This window comes from Coturnix japonica, chromosome 7, assembly GCF_054131305.1.
Source record: "Coturnix japonica strain WE chromosome 7, WE-NBRP24, whole genome shotgun sequence".
Lineage (NCBI taxonomy): Eukaryota > Metazoa > Chordata > Aves > Galliformes > Phasianidae > Coturnix > Coturnix japonica.
The window spans coordinates 28,818,436-28,836,897 of record NC_140669.1 but is presented as its reverse complement, the minus strand read 5'-3'; the positions used below and the strand labels follow the sequence as shown (position 1 = coordinate 28,836,897).

Here is an 18,462-nt window from a genome sequence, read left to right as displayed (position 1 = left end):
AGTTTGTAATGCTGTGATGCACTTCCAGAGAATTTATTTCACCAACCACTGACATTCTCACGTGTCTGTGATAGAACAGGGCAACTGCTCAGAAGTATGCAATAGCAGAAAAAAAAGTTATAATTCGGGACAGAAATTGAAGAAAATGGTGTTTAGTCCAAGTAGGGTCATGTGTTTTCCTTGGCAGAAAGCAATTACCAAATTAAAACAACAGAATCAGCACAGAAACATGGATGCTTGTTCTGTTGTTATTTAGAAATCAAGATAGTTTATAATTTATTCTGACGTAGGTGAAAAAGTAGGAAGGAAACTTTTTTGATATTGAAAAAAAAATTACATCTCCATTGTCACAGAATTTGCTTGTAATTCTGTATTGCTATGCCATTTATATATATATATAGATTTGTTACACACATGTGCACTGCATCTCTTTACATTTCTATCCTGTCAGTTTCATTCATGTTTCTGTCATTTCATTTGACACTGCACGTTCTGCATGCCTGTGCCATTTCTTGTCCAAGCCAATGTTGTACTGTTTTTCCTCTGTCTGATATTCCACTTAGTGTTTTTTTTTTTCTGCTTTCACTTTTCTATTCATTGACAGGGATACTGTCTTGTTTGGTACGTTTTCTTTTAACCAACCCTCCTCCTTTAGAGGAAATAGCAAGGAATGCATAATCCTCCTGTCCATCACTGTTTTCTTTTACTAACAATAACAGTTACTCATTAAAGCAGTTCCAGTTCAGCTTTTTGTCTGTTGAGGCTAATTTGATTACAGTGTCTCTGGTAGTGATTTGATTATTATTATTTCCCACTTAAGATATAGGTAGAAGCACTAACTCTCCGTAACTGCTGTAGGAAAGTCTTCAGATGCTTCTGCTGAGTGACTTAGCTGTTGTGCTGATGGATAAGGGGCTGGGAACTGTTCAAGTTGCATTCACAGTTGTCTATTTTTTGCAAAGGAGTTTTCGCCGTGCCTCTTTGCAGTGTTGACTTCATGAGAGATGAAGCAAACCATTTGTACATAATATACAGTGTATGTTATTTTGTGATCATCTGAAATGAAAGTAATTATATAAAATATTTTTAATATGCTACTTTTGATTTATGTTTTGTACAAAGGCCGAAGAAATAACTTTAACAATTGGCCAAGCATTTGACTTAGCTTACAGGAAATTCCTGGAATCTGGAGGAAAAGATGTTGAGACAAGAAAACAGATCGCAGGTTTACAGAAAAGAGTAAGTTCTGGTTTATGATTTTTAAAGACACAGTAAGAACATCCTATCGTACTTGTTACCTTTTCCTATGACAGCATTATTTTCAGCCTTCTCAGGCTGCTGTGAATATTACCAGATACTTAAAAAGAAAACTGAATGAAGACTTGATAACTGTGAAACATTTTAATTTCCTGTTTTTAAAGGTGACTAAGAGAAGTGAAGGACTGAAATATGTATGATGTAGGTCTTCAAATTTTTTTTAAGTTACTTGTTGTAGTCAGATAATTATTGCTACTAAATTACCCGAACTCCGTTGTTTTAAATTCTAAACAGACAACTAATAGATATAATTGAAATGAATTAATATTCCAATAGCTGTTGCATTAACCACTTGCTTTATAGATTCAAGAATTAGAAACTGAAAACACAGAACTGAAGAATAAAGTTCAAGATTTGGAAAACCAGTTAAGAATAACACAAGTACACGCGCCTCCAGTAAGTACATGAACTTTGCTCTTATTTCCAGTGTTACTTTGAATTTATAATCGTATCTATTATAATGATCATTTATGCTGTTTCCAGTGATGGGTTGACATCAAGTGATGACATAACAAATCTGATGAAATGCAGTAATGAAGTAATAGCAGGATTGTGACACAGGTGCAAATGCCAGTCTCAATAAGCTGCAATTTTTTATGCGTCTTGTTATATGTATTTGTTGCTGCATGAAACCAATATGTATATATTCCTATGCAGACTCCTGAGTATACTATGTAGGGATTAGAAACTCTGTTTTGCACGGATTTGGAAAAGCTATTTTGGATTTTTGGAAGACTGTTCTGTCACGAGCTTATTGTTACTTATACCTGCTGTATTCTTTATGACCTCCTAAAACATTTGTCTTTATTTCAAAGGAGTCCTTAGGGTCTTGGTGAACTAGAAAGGATGAGCAGGTAGAAGGGATCAAATGAGGGTATTCTACCTATACACCATCAGATTACTGTAGAAATAAATAAATAGAACTGCATAATGTAATTATATGCAAGCCTTAGAAAAGAAGTCCGGCTGCTTTTAATCTGTGTCCTTTGGGCTATCTTGTTCATGCCCCAGATGCACACCATTTCACTTCCATAAGTCAGGACAAAGTAAAGATATGCTGATAGCAGTGATGGCAGTTTTTCTGTTGGATCTGTATGATGCTTTGAGTTGATGAGATGTTTGTTTCCATCCAGTAATTATCTTCCATTTTACAAAAGTCTGTTTAGCAGGGAAAGAATCATAAATGATTAATATTGTGTAACTCTCACAGTGAAAACTGTTAATACTGGGTGTCTTCTTGCTTATGAAGAATCCAATAAACTGTACCCAAATACTAGATTTTAAAAATGAATGTGGTAAATTATTATTCTTCCTTAACTAGAATAACAGCTAGTTGCCTTTAGTAATGAATATAAATAATTTAATTCAATTAAAGAATCTTTCATAAATTCTATTAAAGATACACTCAAGTTTTTTTATGACAGACACAGCTCTCTTTCATTTATATTAAAAAACTTGCTGATTGCATTTGCTAATAAAGAAAAGTATTAATAATGATTAAAACAGCATTTTGGAGTGGGGACTTGAGTTTATCTTTTAGGACAGTGTCATCTCATTCCTTATTAAAGATCTAAAACAGAACAGTAATTTGTAAGGTCTAGATAGTGCTTTTTATTGATTTTGGTTCAATTAAATGGATATTGCTTGAAACTTAGGCTTCAACAAATAGATATTTTAATTATTCATGTTTACTAATATTATAATAATCACTAATTGACAAATATGTTTGTTATCATAATAAGAATTACTCAACGATGTAACAACCTATTTATGTTAAGTGGGCATTGATTTTTGCCACCGATTAGACTGAGATGAATGATTTGGATAAACACTGGAAGAGGTTTCCCAGGAGGGCTGAGGTGTCTGTGCTATTGGAATTATTCAAAGCTTTGCTGATTTAAGCAATTGCAGTTCAAGGGATCCTGTTTGAGCAGGAGTTTGTTAAGTGATGTTCCAACCGAAGGGAGTTTTTTGATGAGTTGTGTAGATGGCAATTACAAAAAAGAAAACAAAAAAAACCAAACTGAAACAAAAAAACAAGGAAGATGAATTCATTTTGTAAGATGATTGACCATTTTGGCCATGAGCCAACAGTGTGCCCTTGTAGCCAAAAAAGCCAACGGCATACTGGGGTGTATTAAAAAGAGCGTGTCCAGCAGGTCAAAGGAGGTGATCCTCCCCCTCTACTCTGCCCTGGTGAGGCCTCATCTGGAGTACTGTGTCCAATTCTGGGCTCCCCAGTACGAAAAAGATAGGGATCTCTTGGAAAGAGTCCAGCGGAGGGCCACTAAGATGGTGAAGAGCCTGGAGCATCTCCCCTATGAGGAGAGACTTAGGGAACTGGGTCTGTTTAGCCTTGAAAAAAGAAAGCTGAGAGGGGACTTGATCCAGGTTTATAAATACCTGAGGTGTGGGAGCGATAGTGGTGAGGCTGGTCTCTTTTCAGGAGTGCATGGGGATAGGACTAGGGGTAATGGGATGAAAGTACAGCATAGGAAGTTCCGCACGAATGTGTGGAAGAACTTCTTTATGGTAAGGGTGATGGAGCACTGGAACATGCTGCCCAGGGAGGTGGTGGAGTCTCCTTCTCTGGAGATATTTAAGACCCGCCTGGATGCCTACCTGTGTGACGTGGTGTAGGGAGCCTGCTTTGGCAGGGGGGTTGGACTCGCTGATCTCTAGAGGTCCCTTCCAACCCCTACAATTCTGTGATTCTGTGATGCTGTTAGAGGTGAATTAGTTGGATTTTTTTCTGAACTGCAGTTTAAACATGGAATTGCCATGTTATTAAAAATACTTGCAGTAGTGCTGCAGAATTTCTCTGAAGTTGGAAAAGAAACGTGACAGCTCTGTTTTGTGATCACTTTGTCAAAGTAAAATTTTAAAATCTGCTGACAGTATTTTGTTAAATATGGAAATACAATAACTCATATACATAAAGAGGCAGGATATTCGTCAGAGGGAATCATACTTCAAGTGAGTCCATTTCTAAGAATTTTCTGTTGAACAGGTTTGAAAATATGCCTATCTGCAGACACTATTCATGCTGCATGTTATCTGCTTATCTCTTATGATGTGAAACGTTTCTTAAACAGTCAAGTCCTTTTTTCTCACAACTTTCATACCCCTACATGGAGTTATAAAGGGATGTCAGTGCCAAACCAGAACACTACCACCTTAGTTAACAAGCGTATATTTGTAGAAGCAGCAAGGGGTTGTGATGATAATTTCCAGAACATAACAAATATAAACATTTAAATGTTGTGCATGGCATTCTCACATTTAGTTCCCTATCCTTAAGGAAGGGAGCTGTAAGCTGTGCAGCCTAAGCAGGCATTTCAAACTGACAGCTGATGTCCCATATTTGGACTTTAAGTACTTACTGAGCTTGTAGTGTGAAACAGTGAGGTTAGATACCAAGTGATGACATTGCTGTGGTTTGTTAAAATGTTGTTCTAGAACAGAATGTCTTGACCACTTGTCAGTCGCTTGAAAACCATGGGAGTGTTCGTGTGCAGCCCAGCGTAGCATTTCTTTAATCCCGCTTCTTCCTCCTGAAGTTGATCAGTTTTGGTTTCTGTAATCCTTTTACACACATTAGTTCTCCTGTAAATTGTGAATGAATCACAGAATCACCAAGAGTGGAAAAGGTCTCCTAGATCATCCAGTCTGATTGCCCACCCATCACCAGTGTTTTCCACAGAATCTTGTCCATTGATGCAAGAAAATGAAATTGATGGAAAATACCATTAGAAACTTCCATTCCTACTCCTAATGTATTATTTAATTGCCCTCCCTGATACTAAAACATGTCCAAAATCTGCAAGAGGGGAAAATGCAAGCAGTGTGAGTTGGGAAGCTTCACATTAGGTACATAGTTAAATTATTGAGACAGTATTTTACCAGCTAAACCACTCATTATTACCTCTTTTAAATCCATTCTTTTTTCAGGTGATGAAATTGAATGTCTGTTGAGGTGTTAATTGCGAGCCCTTGGTCACTTGCTTAAAAAGCCACTCTTGAAAATTGAAAAAAATAACAAAAATGACCTTTAAAAACAAGGCTTGATCTTTCTTTAGGTCAAATTATAGGCTTGTATTTTGTGAAGTACAAAGGAAAACAATCTAAAGAATCAGGTGCTTTCCTGATTCTTCTCCTCCTAGTGATCTTTTGAAGGACGTGTAATGGTTTATTTGAGGACTTCTTTTAACTGATAGCAGGCTGAAATGGGCAAATAATTTACATGAATAATGCAGTTATGTACCCTTTTATGCTTTTGCTGAATACAGACAGCAGTTTGTTTCTGCTTCTGAGCAATACACCTTTCAAAAGTTTCTTATTTCTTGATAGATGGTGTCGCTACTAAAATGTTTCCTTGGTTGCTCTATAAGTAGGTCAATTGCCAAAGAAACTTCAACCCAATTTAGTTGCTTTTTTTTTTTTTTACCTGTTCATAAATGGTTTAGGAAAAACTTCTTTCTGAACCCATTAAAGAAGCCATTAAAGTAGTGAGAACATAGTTGGAAATGGAAAGAAGGAAAACTAAGGCGTATAACAAAAATCAGTAAGAACGTTTATTGTTAAAATTGAACACAAAACTGTCAGTCTTCTTGATGCTTTCTGTTTGTGCTATAACTATTTAGCTTTAAGTTTTTTTCAGTAAGTTCAGTAAAAAATTACTTAGCCATTTTTTTTGGTTGGTGTTTTCAAGTATGTTGGTCTTGCTGAAACTTTAAGATGCCAGTCATTAAAATATAAACATAATTGTGTTATTCAGTTGGAAGTGTTTCTTTTTATGATTTCCAGTATGAATGAATGAAGGTCATTATGTCTTTTAAAGTATGGTCTCCTTAGGATGGTTTGCCTTTCTAGCTGTGCTTACGTAGGCCATGGGAAAAAGTTGGTATGGGATGGTTGTGGTTTTTTTCATTCTCACCCCCCTTGCATGTACAACTGAAATTTCCATTACTCATGTATCTGTGCTGTTTACTTTACGTCTCTTTTAGTGGTTTGGCAATAGATTAATCACAGGTCTTTCTTGCATTTGGTTTTAGTTATATGAGGATGATCTGATTTTCATTTTCTTATTTGCCTATGATGAGGCTGCTTGAGTTTATATCATGATTAGTACTTGGATATTGCTCCTATGCATAAATCCAACTTCAAAAGTCAGCACTTCCCTGGAAGCGCTATTTCATGATGTCTTACTTTTTTGCTCATTGTTGGTGCAATACCACTGTTGGTGGTATTAAGAGAGCAGCGTGGGTTTGCTGCTAGCTGTACAGGCAACCTTTGTGTGGCTTAGCAGCTGCTTACAGTGAGCACCTTCAGGTTTTATAACATAATGAATGGCAAAGCCCAAGAAGCCACTAAGAAACCTCTGAAGAGACCATGGAGTTAGAAAAGCGTTTTGGTTGAAAGGAGCCTTTAATATTATTTAATTCCACCTCCTCCCCTGTGCTGTATAGGCAGGGACACCTCCCTTTACACCAGGCGCATCCAGCCTGGCCTTGAAAGATTCCAGGGAGGGAGCATTCACAGCCTCACTGAGCAACCTGTTCCAGTGTCTCACCACCTCACAGTAAAGGATTTATTCCTAATATCTTGTCTAAATCTACCCTCTTCCAGTGTAAAACCATTTGCTATTGTTCTGTCACTGCATGTCCTAATAAAAAGTCCCACCCCAGCTTTCCTGTAGGCCCCTTTTAGGCACTGGAAGGCCACTATAAGATTTCTGCCAGGTTTTCCCTCCACCAAGCTCAACAGCCACAGCTGTCTCATTGCATCCTTGTAGCAGAGGTGCTGCAGACCTCTGATCATCTTTGTGGCCCTCTCTGAACCTGCTCCAACAGCTCTATCTGGGTGGTGTTTCGCAAGAGCAGAACGGAGGGACTAAGTCACCTTCCTCAACCTGCTGGTCACGCTTCCCAGGATGGGTTTGGCTTTCTGTACTGCAAGTGCACATTGCTGGCATGTGTTGAAACTTTCATCAACCAACACCCCCAAAGTCTTCTTGTCAGGGCTGCTCCCATGCTATTTGCTGTCCAGCCTGTGTCTGTGCTTGTGATTGCTCCAGCCCAGATGCAAGACCTTGCGCTTAGCCTTGTTGAACTTCATAAGATTGGAGTTGTGTGACTTCTCAAGCCTGTCTGAGTTCATCTGGATATCATCCCTCTAGTGCATTAACTGTACAACTCAGCTTGGTGTTGTCTGCAAACCTGTTGAAGGTGCACTTGATCTCATTGCCCGTGTCACCTACAAAGATGTTAAATAACATGGGTTGCAGGAGCCATCTGTGAGGAGCACAACTCATCACCAGTCTGAAAAGAAATTGTTCATCTATTCTCAAGCATGGCTGAAAGTTTTCAAGTGTACCTTGAAGGTTTTCTCTAGGAACATGACTAAGCAAAGAAGGAAGTTAAGACAACTGCATGACTCTCACTTCAGATTGGGGAAAAAATAAATAAATATTCAGGAACATAGATGTGTAATATATATGTGACAGCTCAGTGCTTCTTACTCTGGCATTGTTACCAAAGCCTCAGGTTTTTTTTTTCTTTTTGTAAAACATTATGGATTTGACTATTCTAATGTTAAATAGCAACTTAGAGGCATAGGACACCTCTTAGCTTCTTCAAAAGCTTTAGCATATGCATGTAGTGCAGAAATGAAGCAAAGCCAACATAGAAGTTGGAACTGCAGAATGCAGAAAACAGTTCTGGAATGTGTAGGCAAATCATTTGGCTCATCTTTTTCATTAAGAGCACCAAGGGGCAAGATGTTCATGTTCTTTCTTCACCTGTTTTCTGACCTTTCAGTTTTATAATACTCTGTGTTCAGTTCATCCTAAATGGGTTTTGTTGCTATTTCATTTGATGTACTTGCAGAAATTAGTTTGGTCCCCTAAAAGGATTCCTTGGGCATGTTTCTTACTTCAAGTGCTTCAAGACATGACTTTTTGGCTTTTATTTCCAAACCCAGTTATAAAATGCATTTCACCTGGATAAGATGATAACTTTTGGTAACCTGTTAGGGTTTGCAGACATCTTCCATTCAGACAGGAAGTTATTTATTATTTATTTATTTATTTATTTATTTAAGGTGGAAAAAACTCTTGTCTTACCTTTCAAAATGCTGAGAATCTTGCTGGGATGTAGAAGTAAATAGGCCTTATTGGTGTGAGACAGACTGATTCAAGCTCATGTTTGTCTAATTCAGACCAGAGCCTTGCAATTAGCACTTTGTCAGCCTAGATTGATGCTCTTAACAGCTGTTGCAGTGGTTATGACTGTTATTTGTCTCTGAGACAAGCTGTCTGTGAGACCAGAGATCCAAAAAGTGTTAAACACCTCAGCATTTTTATTTCTTCAATAGTGAAGTTTTTTTTTTTGTTCAAGTTTTGGATTTGTGCTGCTGTTGAGCAGTAATAAGGATTTATTGGTTGCTTTTGAGATACCTACTGAAAATACCTTTTTCTGCACTGAATTATTCATGTGCACAGAAAAGATGGCAAGAAGGATATTGCTGTCTGTATATGTTTGCTCCTAAATTTTACGGTGAAGGAAATGAAAGAGTCTCATGTTCATGTATGATTTATAATGTATGTGCTGTTAGCTCCTACTGTAAGAAAGTTTTAAGTGCTTTTTGTTGTTTTTTTTTCTATAACTGTCTGTGGGTTTTAAATAGTAGGTTTTGCTCCTAGTATAGAGCAAAAAAGTCTGGCCTGTGCTGTAATCACCATGGTTACTTTATCCCCCAAGATATGTGCTTAACTGCCCATGTAAATATGTAGATGTGAGATACTGCTGCTTTGTTTGTGAATTCAGTGCACCTGACACGTCCACTTTTGGAAAGATGCCAGTTATTGTTTTATTTTAATATAATTATTGAGGTGTAAGTAGTCTTTGTTACATTTAACAGTGGGCTACTTTTTGTTGCAGCACTGTTTAGTTTTGGTTCTGAAGTATTATTTAGTTTTGTATCCTATCACTATAATACTGACCAGCAAGTTGCAGTCTTCTTTGAAGTATGAAATGCCTTCTTATTCTTCTTTCCCTGATGCTGCCTCATTCAGTTCCTCAGAATGTTTTCTTTTTCTGTGATTCCTTTTCAGCTGCTGCACGTAAAGTGTGATAATGATGAACATATGTTTCAAAGACCCTCTACTTTTTTCTGGTGTAACAATGAGGATTCACCACCTCCTTGTTTAGATATCTCTTCCATTACACTTACTCCTAGGAGTTCTCCTGACTCTAGAATACCAGCTGGGTTGTTAATACCACCACCTTCCAAAAGTGGTCTTCCAAAGCCCTCCAGTGAATACAGCTGTCCAAGACCTCGTGTAATCCTGCTGTGCAAAACCTTTCTCTGTTTTGACTTTCCCATGTTCTTTCTCAGCTGTGTGTTAGCATGTTTAAATTACGCATTTTGTACAGTGATGAAAGGACAGACCAAATTTATCTTTGATTCTCTTGGAATTTTCTTAAAATAAGGAATTTGGCAAGACCTGCTCTATTTTCTACGTAGCTTGTTTCTTCTTTACACTATTAAAATAAAAGGTTTCTTTTAAGCAGCCTTTTTAATTTAGTCCATTAATGATCTCTCATCGATCTTTTATTAAAATCCCCATACGAAGGATAAATGTTCAAGTAAAGCAGTTCTAAAGGTCTAGTCTGAAGGCCTTTTTTCTTGATAAATTAATGGAAAAGTAATCAGCTGTTAAATGCTTTTTAGTGTACTTGATATAAGCTGTGCAAAATGAAGGCTTGAAATTATTTTGAAATACCAGCAATGCATATTGTGTGCTTTGCCATGGCAATGTGCTAAAATACTGTGGACATTTCTTCCATTTGCTAATAACTTCTGGCTGTATTTGGCAAACAGTGGCTTTCTGCATGTATTGATTTAAATACAAATGGTTTGTGTGTTAATAAGCATTTAAAATGTGCATTTATTTAAATTATTGAATTTTAGTTACAAAGAAACTGTATGAATAGTATCAAAATGTTTCAACTAAATAGCGTATAAACAGAAAATGTCAGTATAAATTTGGGTTGTTGCTTCGGTTATAAAAGAACTTATGACTAAGCATAAATGCTGCTTATTTATTGTAATATTTATGTATCCATAAAACACTTAGCAAATAAGGAGAATCTATTTTAACATTTATTATCTGAGGCACTGTAGGAATATTCATGAACATTTATGGGCAGTGTAGGTTAATGTACATGGCATGTACTTATACTGAAGCTGATCATGCTTTCCTGTTGCGGACAAAAACTATCTACAATCAGACAGGTATTTCATACAGTATGTTTATGATGAGTCAAGCATGTGCGTCTCCCTGCTTTTAGTGGCAGCAGATGACATTGGGCAATCTCCTCCAACATAAATTTTATTGAATATCTGACAGAGAATGAAAGCACCAGAAGGTTAACGCAAGGTCCATAAAAGCCACTTCTTTCTAATGAATATTCAGTGATAGCTCTTACACAACAGTCAATCTTTGAAATTGCTAAGTAAGCTCATACTGAGGTCAATAGAAGTTCTGCAAATGTAAAAATCTTGCTAATTAGATATTTTTAAAATGCAGCTCTTATCTTGCCAGGGAATATCAAGATGGAAAGAATTCTAGTTTTTGGTTTTTTTTAGTAGAAAAAAGCATCATGTGGACATGTCTTGTTTTTATACTTGCCATTTCGATACTCTTAGCTAGGAATACCCTGTTTTTTCTTTCTTTTTTTTTTTTTTTTTTTACAAAATATTTAAGTGTTCAAGATATTTCCAAATCCAAATTTAGATGTATGAACTCAAAATACTGAAGAAATAGGTCATGTTGGATTTAAGAGTAGAGTTTTCTTTCAAAGCACTGTATAGAGTGCAAGATCATGGTTTGAGGTACTTTCCTTCTCTGTAGCTGCTGCAGTCTCCAGAGAGAAGGATTGCCTTAGGGATTTGTTGTGTGTTATGAGTGACACATCAGTTACTGCAGCAGAGATGCTAAAAGAGGCACTGCAAATTCAGTTTCAGGGCCCTGAAAGTCTCAACACTCCAAAAGGCAAATTTATTTACCACATTATGATATTCATCTTTTTTTTTTTTTTTTTTTTAATAAAAGAATCTGACTAATTAAAACTGCACCTGTGAACTTTCTGGCCAAACTGAGTCGTATTTTAAATGAGCAGATTTTCCCTCTGCCCAACAGCGCAGTCTTTCTTATACATAGGATGTTTTTTTATGTGTTGTCTAATGAATAAAATTAGCTTCATTTATGTGCATATATTTTGTCTTCAGCTTTTCAATCACAATTCTCAACTGTTTGCTCACCTATTTTAGTATTCAGTATGGTTTGACTTGAGCATGTCTCATTTATGTCCTCAATTCAAGGACTGATGACAGGAAGAATGAATGATTGAAGGATAAAAAAAAGGCTGTAGCACGGTCAAGGTTGTTGTATTTAGGGTTTATTTGATTCTATAGTGTTTTGTAGAAGCCTGTTACTGTGTTGTGTTTTATGAATAACATGACTTCTATTTCACGTAAGATGATAAGAGTTTTATTTCTAAAATCAATATTCAGTGCACTGTGTATGTACAGATTTTTACTAATCAAAAAAAAAAAAAAAACCACAAAAAAAAAGAAACAAAAAAAAAACCTAAAAAAACCACAAAACTTGATGTTTCCATTACTGTGTGTTTTTAGATAGCATGAGAAAGAATTAGTGAAGAAGCAATAATTGGGATTGTGTCTTTTAATTTTAGCTGCTTGTTCCATGCATTTGGGAGCGTAGTATACCACTGTTGCCATATTTTCTTAACAGGGTCTTGTTGAAGACATCTGTATTCATACTTCTGGAGTGTAGAACTGCTAATTACTGTTTTTTCCTGGTTTAGCTGTGATATGTGTCTGGTTGTACAGGATTTATTGAAAATGCAACAATTACAGTGCTGCTTATGCGTTTGGAGAGTTTTAGCATGTCGGTGACTATACTGCAAAAGTCGTTTGCTTGGTGCCGGGAGCTGTTTTGTGCATGCTGATGTTTTGGGTTTTTTTTTGGTTTTTTTTTTTGAATACTTTCTTTTAATTGTAAATCTGCATGCTGAAAAAAAAAAATCAGTGTTGTGTTTTGTTTTTTTTCCATGTGAAACATTGCCCTAATATTTATTGTCCTTATTGTAGGCAGGCTGTGTGACACCTAAATCACCTTCCACTGACATCTTTGATATGGTACCCTTTTCTCCCATATCCCCTCAGTCATCAACACCTACTCGCAATGGTACACAGCCTCCTCCAGTACCCAGTAGATCTGCAGAGATCAGTAAGTTCTTTGACAACTGACCTAATTTTTGCTTTATCTTCAATTTTTTTTAGGAAAACATTAAATAAAAGAAATAATTACATATGTTTTGCATGAAAGGCTAGATACAGGTTTTCTAAGTTGCATTTGTTAATACCATTCGATTTTAATACCATCTTCCCAAAGTCATTACTGTTGCTGCCAAGTTGTGTTATAAATAAATATTTGCTTGCTGAAACTATTATGTAAATAGTTGGAAGGAGTCTGTTTGGGGACTACAACGTGGCTTTTCTTTTGCTGTGTGTTTCTAGTTAATTTAGGAAATATTTTTCCTTCCTTGTTCTTTTCTTGCTACAATCGTAGCATCTAAAAACCTGTGTTTCTTGCGAATACAGTAAGTGAGCGTGGTGATGATGATACAAAAGGAAGAGCTGAAGAAATCCATCAAAATGTAGAGTCATGAAGTAATATTTTTAACATAACTTTTCCTATCGAATACTGCTTTGTTTTTCAGTTAAACTTGATTGAACTCTGCGGTTTTGTGGAGCTCTCCTGAAAATCTCTTAAATATGTTTAGTAACAACTATTTTAGTTTTTAAATGCTTGAAGGTGTTTAGGATAATAATCTCTGCTTAACTGGAGAACCTTTAGGAATCCAGAGATAAATTAGTAAGCTTTAAGTAAGCATCCACACAAGCAGTGCTAGAGGTTGTAGGACTGTCTGTTAGCATGTAGCAATTTTTCTCTTTCTTGCCTATCATAGTATGGATGAAGAACATTAGTGTCACTGGTTGCTGCAGTGTAAGATCATGTTTTGAGGAGTCTCTGCCTATATTGGGGAACGCTCCTCATATATAGAATTTTCAGGTATGAAAGCTGTGTGCAGTCAAAACGATACAGTGTATAACTTCAGTTTATGAGCATCGTCCCCAGTGCCTTACATATACAGCTTTAACTGCCCCCGCTAAAGAGAAAGCAATGGAAACCATAAAAAGAAAATGCATTCCGTCTCAAGAGAAGGTTTAAAATGGTTTTATGTAGATTTCTTAAATGGTGTCTTCAGAGAATTACGAACTATTCTAATAGTTAATATAGCTTACTAGACTATTAAACCAAATATTATAATACAATTCTAAACTGTTATAGTAAGAATTTTTTATGGCTTCATAAAAAACAGGTAAACAAAATGAATCCCCCCCCTCCCCCCCCCATCAGAAAAAAAGACTACTTATGATTTTTTTTTCATCAAACTGCAGGTATTGCCATAAAATTCATTTCTATGTGCATATCCAGCTTCACAAGTAATAACTTGGATTACAAGATGAGTATTTTTGTTGTAGCTGTTGTCCTGCTTCATTGCCATTGAAGTCACTGCTAGAAGTTTTGCAGGCTTACATGGAAGTCAGTAATTTTCAGTAACCTACTTCTCTGATTTCTCTATTTCTTTAAAGACTGGGCTTTACAATACAGAAAATAATTGGGGTAACTTAATGAACTTAATGATATGCACTATTTAAGTGTTTTTATTCTGCATTTGTTTCATTTCGTTTTCAGTTGTGATTACAAAGTTCAGAGACATAGCAGGGCAGTGCTTCATCTTTCCAGCCACCTGCTAATTCTGTGTACTCCTCTGCGTGCCTTGCTTCAGACAGAATTACAGAATTATATATTGTTCTGTGTATATTACTGAGCTGTGCATTTTCAGGCTATGTCATGGAATCATTGTCATTAAGGTTGGAAAAGACATCTAGGATCATCTCATCTAACAGTCCGCCTACCACCTCTACTGCTCACGAGACCATGTCCCTTAGTACTACACCTGCCTTAGCCTTCAGTGCGCTCAGGGATGGTGACTCAGCCACCTCCCTGGGCCACCTTTTTCAATATTCACCACTCTTGCAGAGAAGAGGTTTTTCCTAATATGCCAGTTTCCTAATATTCCCCCCAACTTGGTACATTAGACATCACAAATTATTGCATTCATCAGCTATTAACATCTTTTGATGTTTATAAAAAATGTGGTTATGAAGTAGAATATTTTATAATTGAACAAGTACTTAGTGTGTTAGATGAGGAAGTTCTGATCCCATAAGAATTTTATTCAAGCTGTGTAATTTTGCAGTACAGTAATACATTGTTTTATATGTTATTGGTGCCAGTAGAGACATACTGGCATTTCTTTCTCCAGTACAAGTCAGATGGGTGGCAGCCAAAGGAGACAAAACGCAGTCTTGCTTTTTCTGAGCTCATCTTTTCATGTTTTTCTCACTCCATTTGCTACAGACCTTGAGAATTATATGAATGTAATTGGTTTTTCTAATACTTTTTCTAACATTTTGTAATTTTTCTAACAGAGTTATAAGTACCTTTTGCTTTCACCCATTCTCAGAGAGGAGTTTGTAAAGCCTAGCATGCTAAGAAGAGTGCAGTAGTGGCCTTTCCTTGGAAAGATAGTTGTCTCCAAATCATTTAACCTTTTTACAAAAAGAAAAGGTTCTGTAAGTTTTGAATTCCTGTTCATCAGTATAGCAACACAACTACTTGAAAAACATGTATGTGCTACTGGATATGTCAGTAATAGCAAGAAGGTTATTTTTGTCCTATTTTGCATGATAAAATGTCATGTCTTTTGGGCAGGAATTTTCAGATTGAACAAATACATGCTGTCCTTATAAGTAACAATTACAAAAGGGATGATTCTTTTACAAACAGAATCTCTTTGCAGTGTTGAATTCTTATCCAAAATGTTGCAGAGAATTATTTCTCTTAGTTGATTTTATAGTCACTGGCTTGCAGGCTAAATGTAAATATTGCAGCCCAGTATAATAATTGCTTAACTGGAAGACTGTTGCACACATAGGTAGAACATCTAAAGATGCAGTGTTGACACTATACTGCTGCTTCCTGAGAGCATTCAGTAAGGGACTTTTATTGTCCTTGTAGGTTATGGTGAAGAGAAATTAATTTGTTTCCTGTTGGCACAGCGTTGTTTCCTCTAAGAAAGAACTGGAGAGGAGCATTGTGTTGAATTGCTGAAAATTTATTTCACTTGATGGACCTACAGAAATCCAAGATCCTGACTGACAGGTGTGGAAATCTGCTTCAGGAGTTATCTTCCCAGAATCTGTTGTTAGAATAGTGGTGGAACCATTTCTTATGCTTTATTAATTCCAAAAGAAATAAGTATGGATTAGCCTGCAGCTAAGGGAAAGGCTTTCTGGCCCCCATTACCTCAACTTATTCCAGATATTTTCTTGGGTACTTAACTTCAGTGTGATAAATTTTTATTTGTCAGTACAGCTGCTCCAGGAAATATGGAGAAAGCATGTATCAGCATAATGCTGTGTCTGGATGATAGCAAATATAAAGAGGTTTGGGATGCAAAAGAAAGCAGAAGTGCCAAATATTTGTAGAATTTTGTTTGTTCTTGCTAGTTCTGAGTTTATTACAGAATGTAAATTGATATTCTCCAGTATTACTTTTTTCGTGACATGGATGTCAGATCAGTCACAGGAAAAAAGGTATTTAATACTTATTCGTGAATAGAAATACACAGTTTGAGTTAAAGATGTAAAGCATCATTTTTTTATAATTTTGAATTAGATAATTGTTTTCCCAAGCAGTGAGTTTATTTTCCTCCAGTAAGGTAAGGGGTTGGCCAGAAGGAGGTAAAAGAAATTGTGTTGCTCAGAGTGGCTGCTTTCAGAGACTTAAAGATTTGTACTGGAGAAAGAAATGCCTATCTACACTACAACTATTTTGGAGAGCGTGCCAGGCAAGATGTTATTGTTATATTAAATATATTTTCTTGCCAGTACTTCAGCATGAAATAAAACATTACTGATTTGTATTATTTCTGCTAAAATGAAGCTTAAAAAGTGAACAGTAAACACCAGCAGCAAAGACTATGGTAATGCCATGCAACAGCAGAGCTCTGCAGTCAGAAAATTTCATCCAGTTTCCACATATTCATCTTTTGTTTCAAAGATAAATACTGTTTGGAAGTATTTCACAGTACTCTGACTCAGCAATGCCGTCTCTCTGACTGCACACACACTTAAAATGCAGAAAAGCAGCAATCCTGATGTCGTAAGGCCTTTTACACCTATTTCACTGAAATGGATATCAAATTGTATTAGGGATGGTTTTCCCAAAGCATTTAAGGGAAGTTCAGCTAGGAAATACCTGTTTTAAAAATTAGATTCCATACAGGACTTTGTAACTTTTTAATTGATAATAAATTGTTGTGTTTAGTTTTCAAGTCTGCCTTGAATAACAGTATGAATGAAATAAACTTGGACATGAAGGCGTGTTCCACTGAAGGAGTTAAACCTTCTACCATTCTACTGTTAATTAGCTCAATACTGTCATAAATAAAAACATCATACTTAGGCATGAATAAGATGTTCTTAATGCTTGCTTTCAAAAATAGTGATGTAATTACAGTACTAGGAAATTACAGAGCTGTGTTCTTCACTGTTCTTCCATAAATGCATTCCTTGAATGCTTGCTAAGGCTTGATGCTGAAACTGGCAGTTTTAAGCTATCTGACCACATAGAAAACTGTCGTCTCTTTGTGAATCTGTAATTCCCTTTTTAGGGTACCATTAACTTGAGAAAAATGAAAAAAGAAGGGAAAAAAAAAAAAAAAAAAAGACCTAAATAATGAGCAAATAGACTTAGGAGGGACATTAAACATAACCATTTTTTTTTCCCAGTAGAGTACAGGTTAAAAATTAAAGCTGCTGCTCATCTAAATATCTTGAGTAGGAGTACAGAGATGTGTAAAGATGGTGATTGTACTTGTGCTGACCCATTTTGGTTGTGAGAAAGGCAGAGGATGAGGTTGATCCTTATTTTTACATCAGGTTATCCCTGTTGATCTCTCTTTTGCATGAGGGTCATCTGCCTCTGCCAGGAAAAACTAAATTTTCTTAATTTTCTTTTTTTTTTTTTCCTCAAGTGGTATTTAGAATTAGGCTCTCAGGTCTGGGCCAATTTTTGTTCCTACATGGTAGTCTATAGCTGTTAAGTCACAGCTTTAAGGAGTAATTAATACCTGTTTGTGTATGTTATTTTGGGAACGGTGATATATTTTAATTACTTAAGATATATGCTATGCAATGCAGTAACAGAAAACACCTCAGCAGTGAAAAGGATCCTCCTTTTAAAAGGTTAGAAACTGTATGACATGACAGAGGACTAATTGTAGTAATTGAATTTATGGATCCAGTTGAAGTGGATTTTGAAGGCAAGCAGCATGTCATAGTTGTCTACATTTTCTTTGATTCTTCTTTGACTGTTTTTTGGTTGAGTATTATGACTCCAGTAATTAGTTTTATTTGCTGTTACTAGCACACTGAGGTACTCAATGAAATGCAGAACTGAAATTACACAGGTAAGGGTAGTTGTCTTCACAAAAGTCCTTAAACTAATAATCAGAACTGGCAGATATGAAGAGATATAAAGGCTAATTTGTGAGATTTTGCTTCTGACATAATGGAATTTGAGAACTGACATCCAGCTGTTTCCTCTTCATATATGTAATACTCATACAGACTGATTCCAGAAGGCACTTCAGTAGGAGTTCCCTTATTCAGACTTGGATTTCTTCTTCTCAGGTTCCTGAAATTCCTCTAGAAAGCACAACCATTTAATGAAGCGTTCACAAAGGTTTGAACAGGAGTTGCTGGTATTACTGGAAAAAAAAAAATAAAATGTTTGTCCAATCTTTTGAACTGATCAAGACCTAACTTTTGAATTTGGATGTTAAAAAGTTACTATTGATCATTTGCATGTCCAAAAGTGCTGTTATTCATCTGGTAAGATGTAAGCTGAGTTTTTCCAAG

At 36.1% G+C, this 18,462-nt stretch overlaps 1 protein-coding gene across 18 annotated transcripts in view; it reads left to right on the top strand.

The window, feature by feature from the left end:
* Positions 1 to 18,462, top strand: part of GULP1 (GULP PTB domain containing engulfment adaptor 1) — a 134,626-nt gene that overhangs the window by 106,851 nt on the left and 9,313 nt on the right. For 11 of the 18 annotated variants that reach the window (XM_085552789.1, XM_085552790.1, XM_085552798.1 and 8 more), the window contains 4 exons: positions 1,123 to 1,239; positions 1,621 to 1,713; positions 9,431 to 9,658; positions 12,496 to 12,634. In XM_085552789.1, coding sequence (XP_085408915.1) covers positions 1,123 to 1,239; positions 1,621 to 1,713; positions 9,431 to 9,658; positions 12,496 to 12,634 — 577 coding nt within the window. The remainder of the gene's footprint in view (positions 1 to 1,122; positions 1,240 to 1,620; positions 1,714 to 9,430; positions 9,659 to 12,495; positions 12,635 to 18,462) is intronic. The other 7 variants (XM_085552796.1, XM_085552794.1, XM_032445748.2 and 4 more) reach the window with 1 other exon arrangement.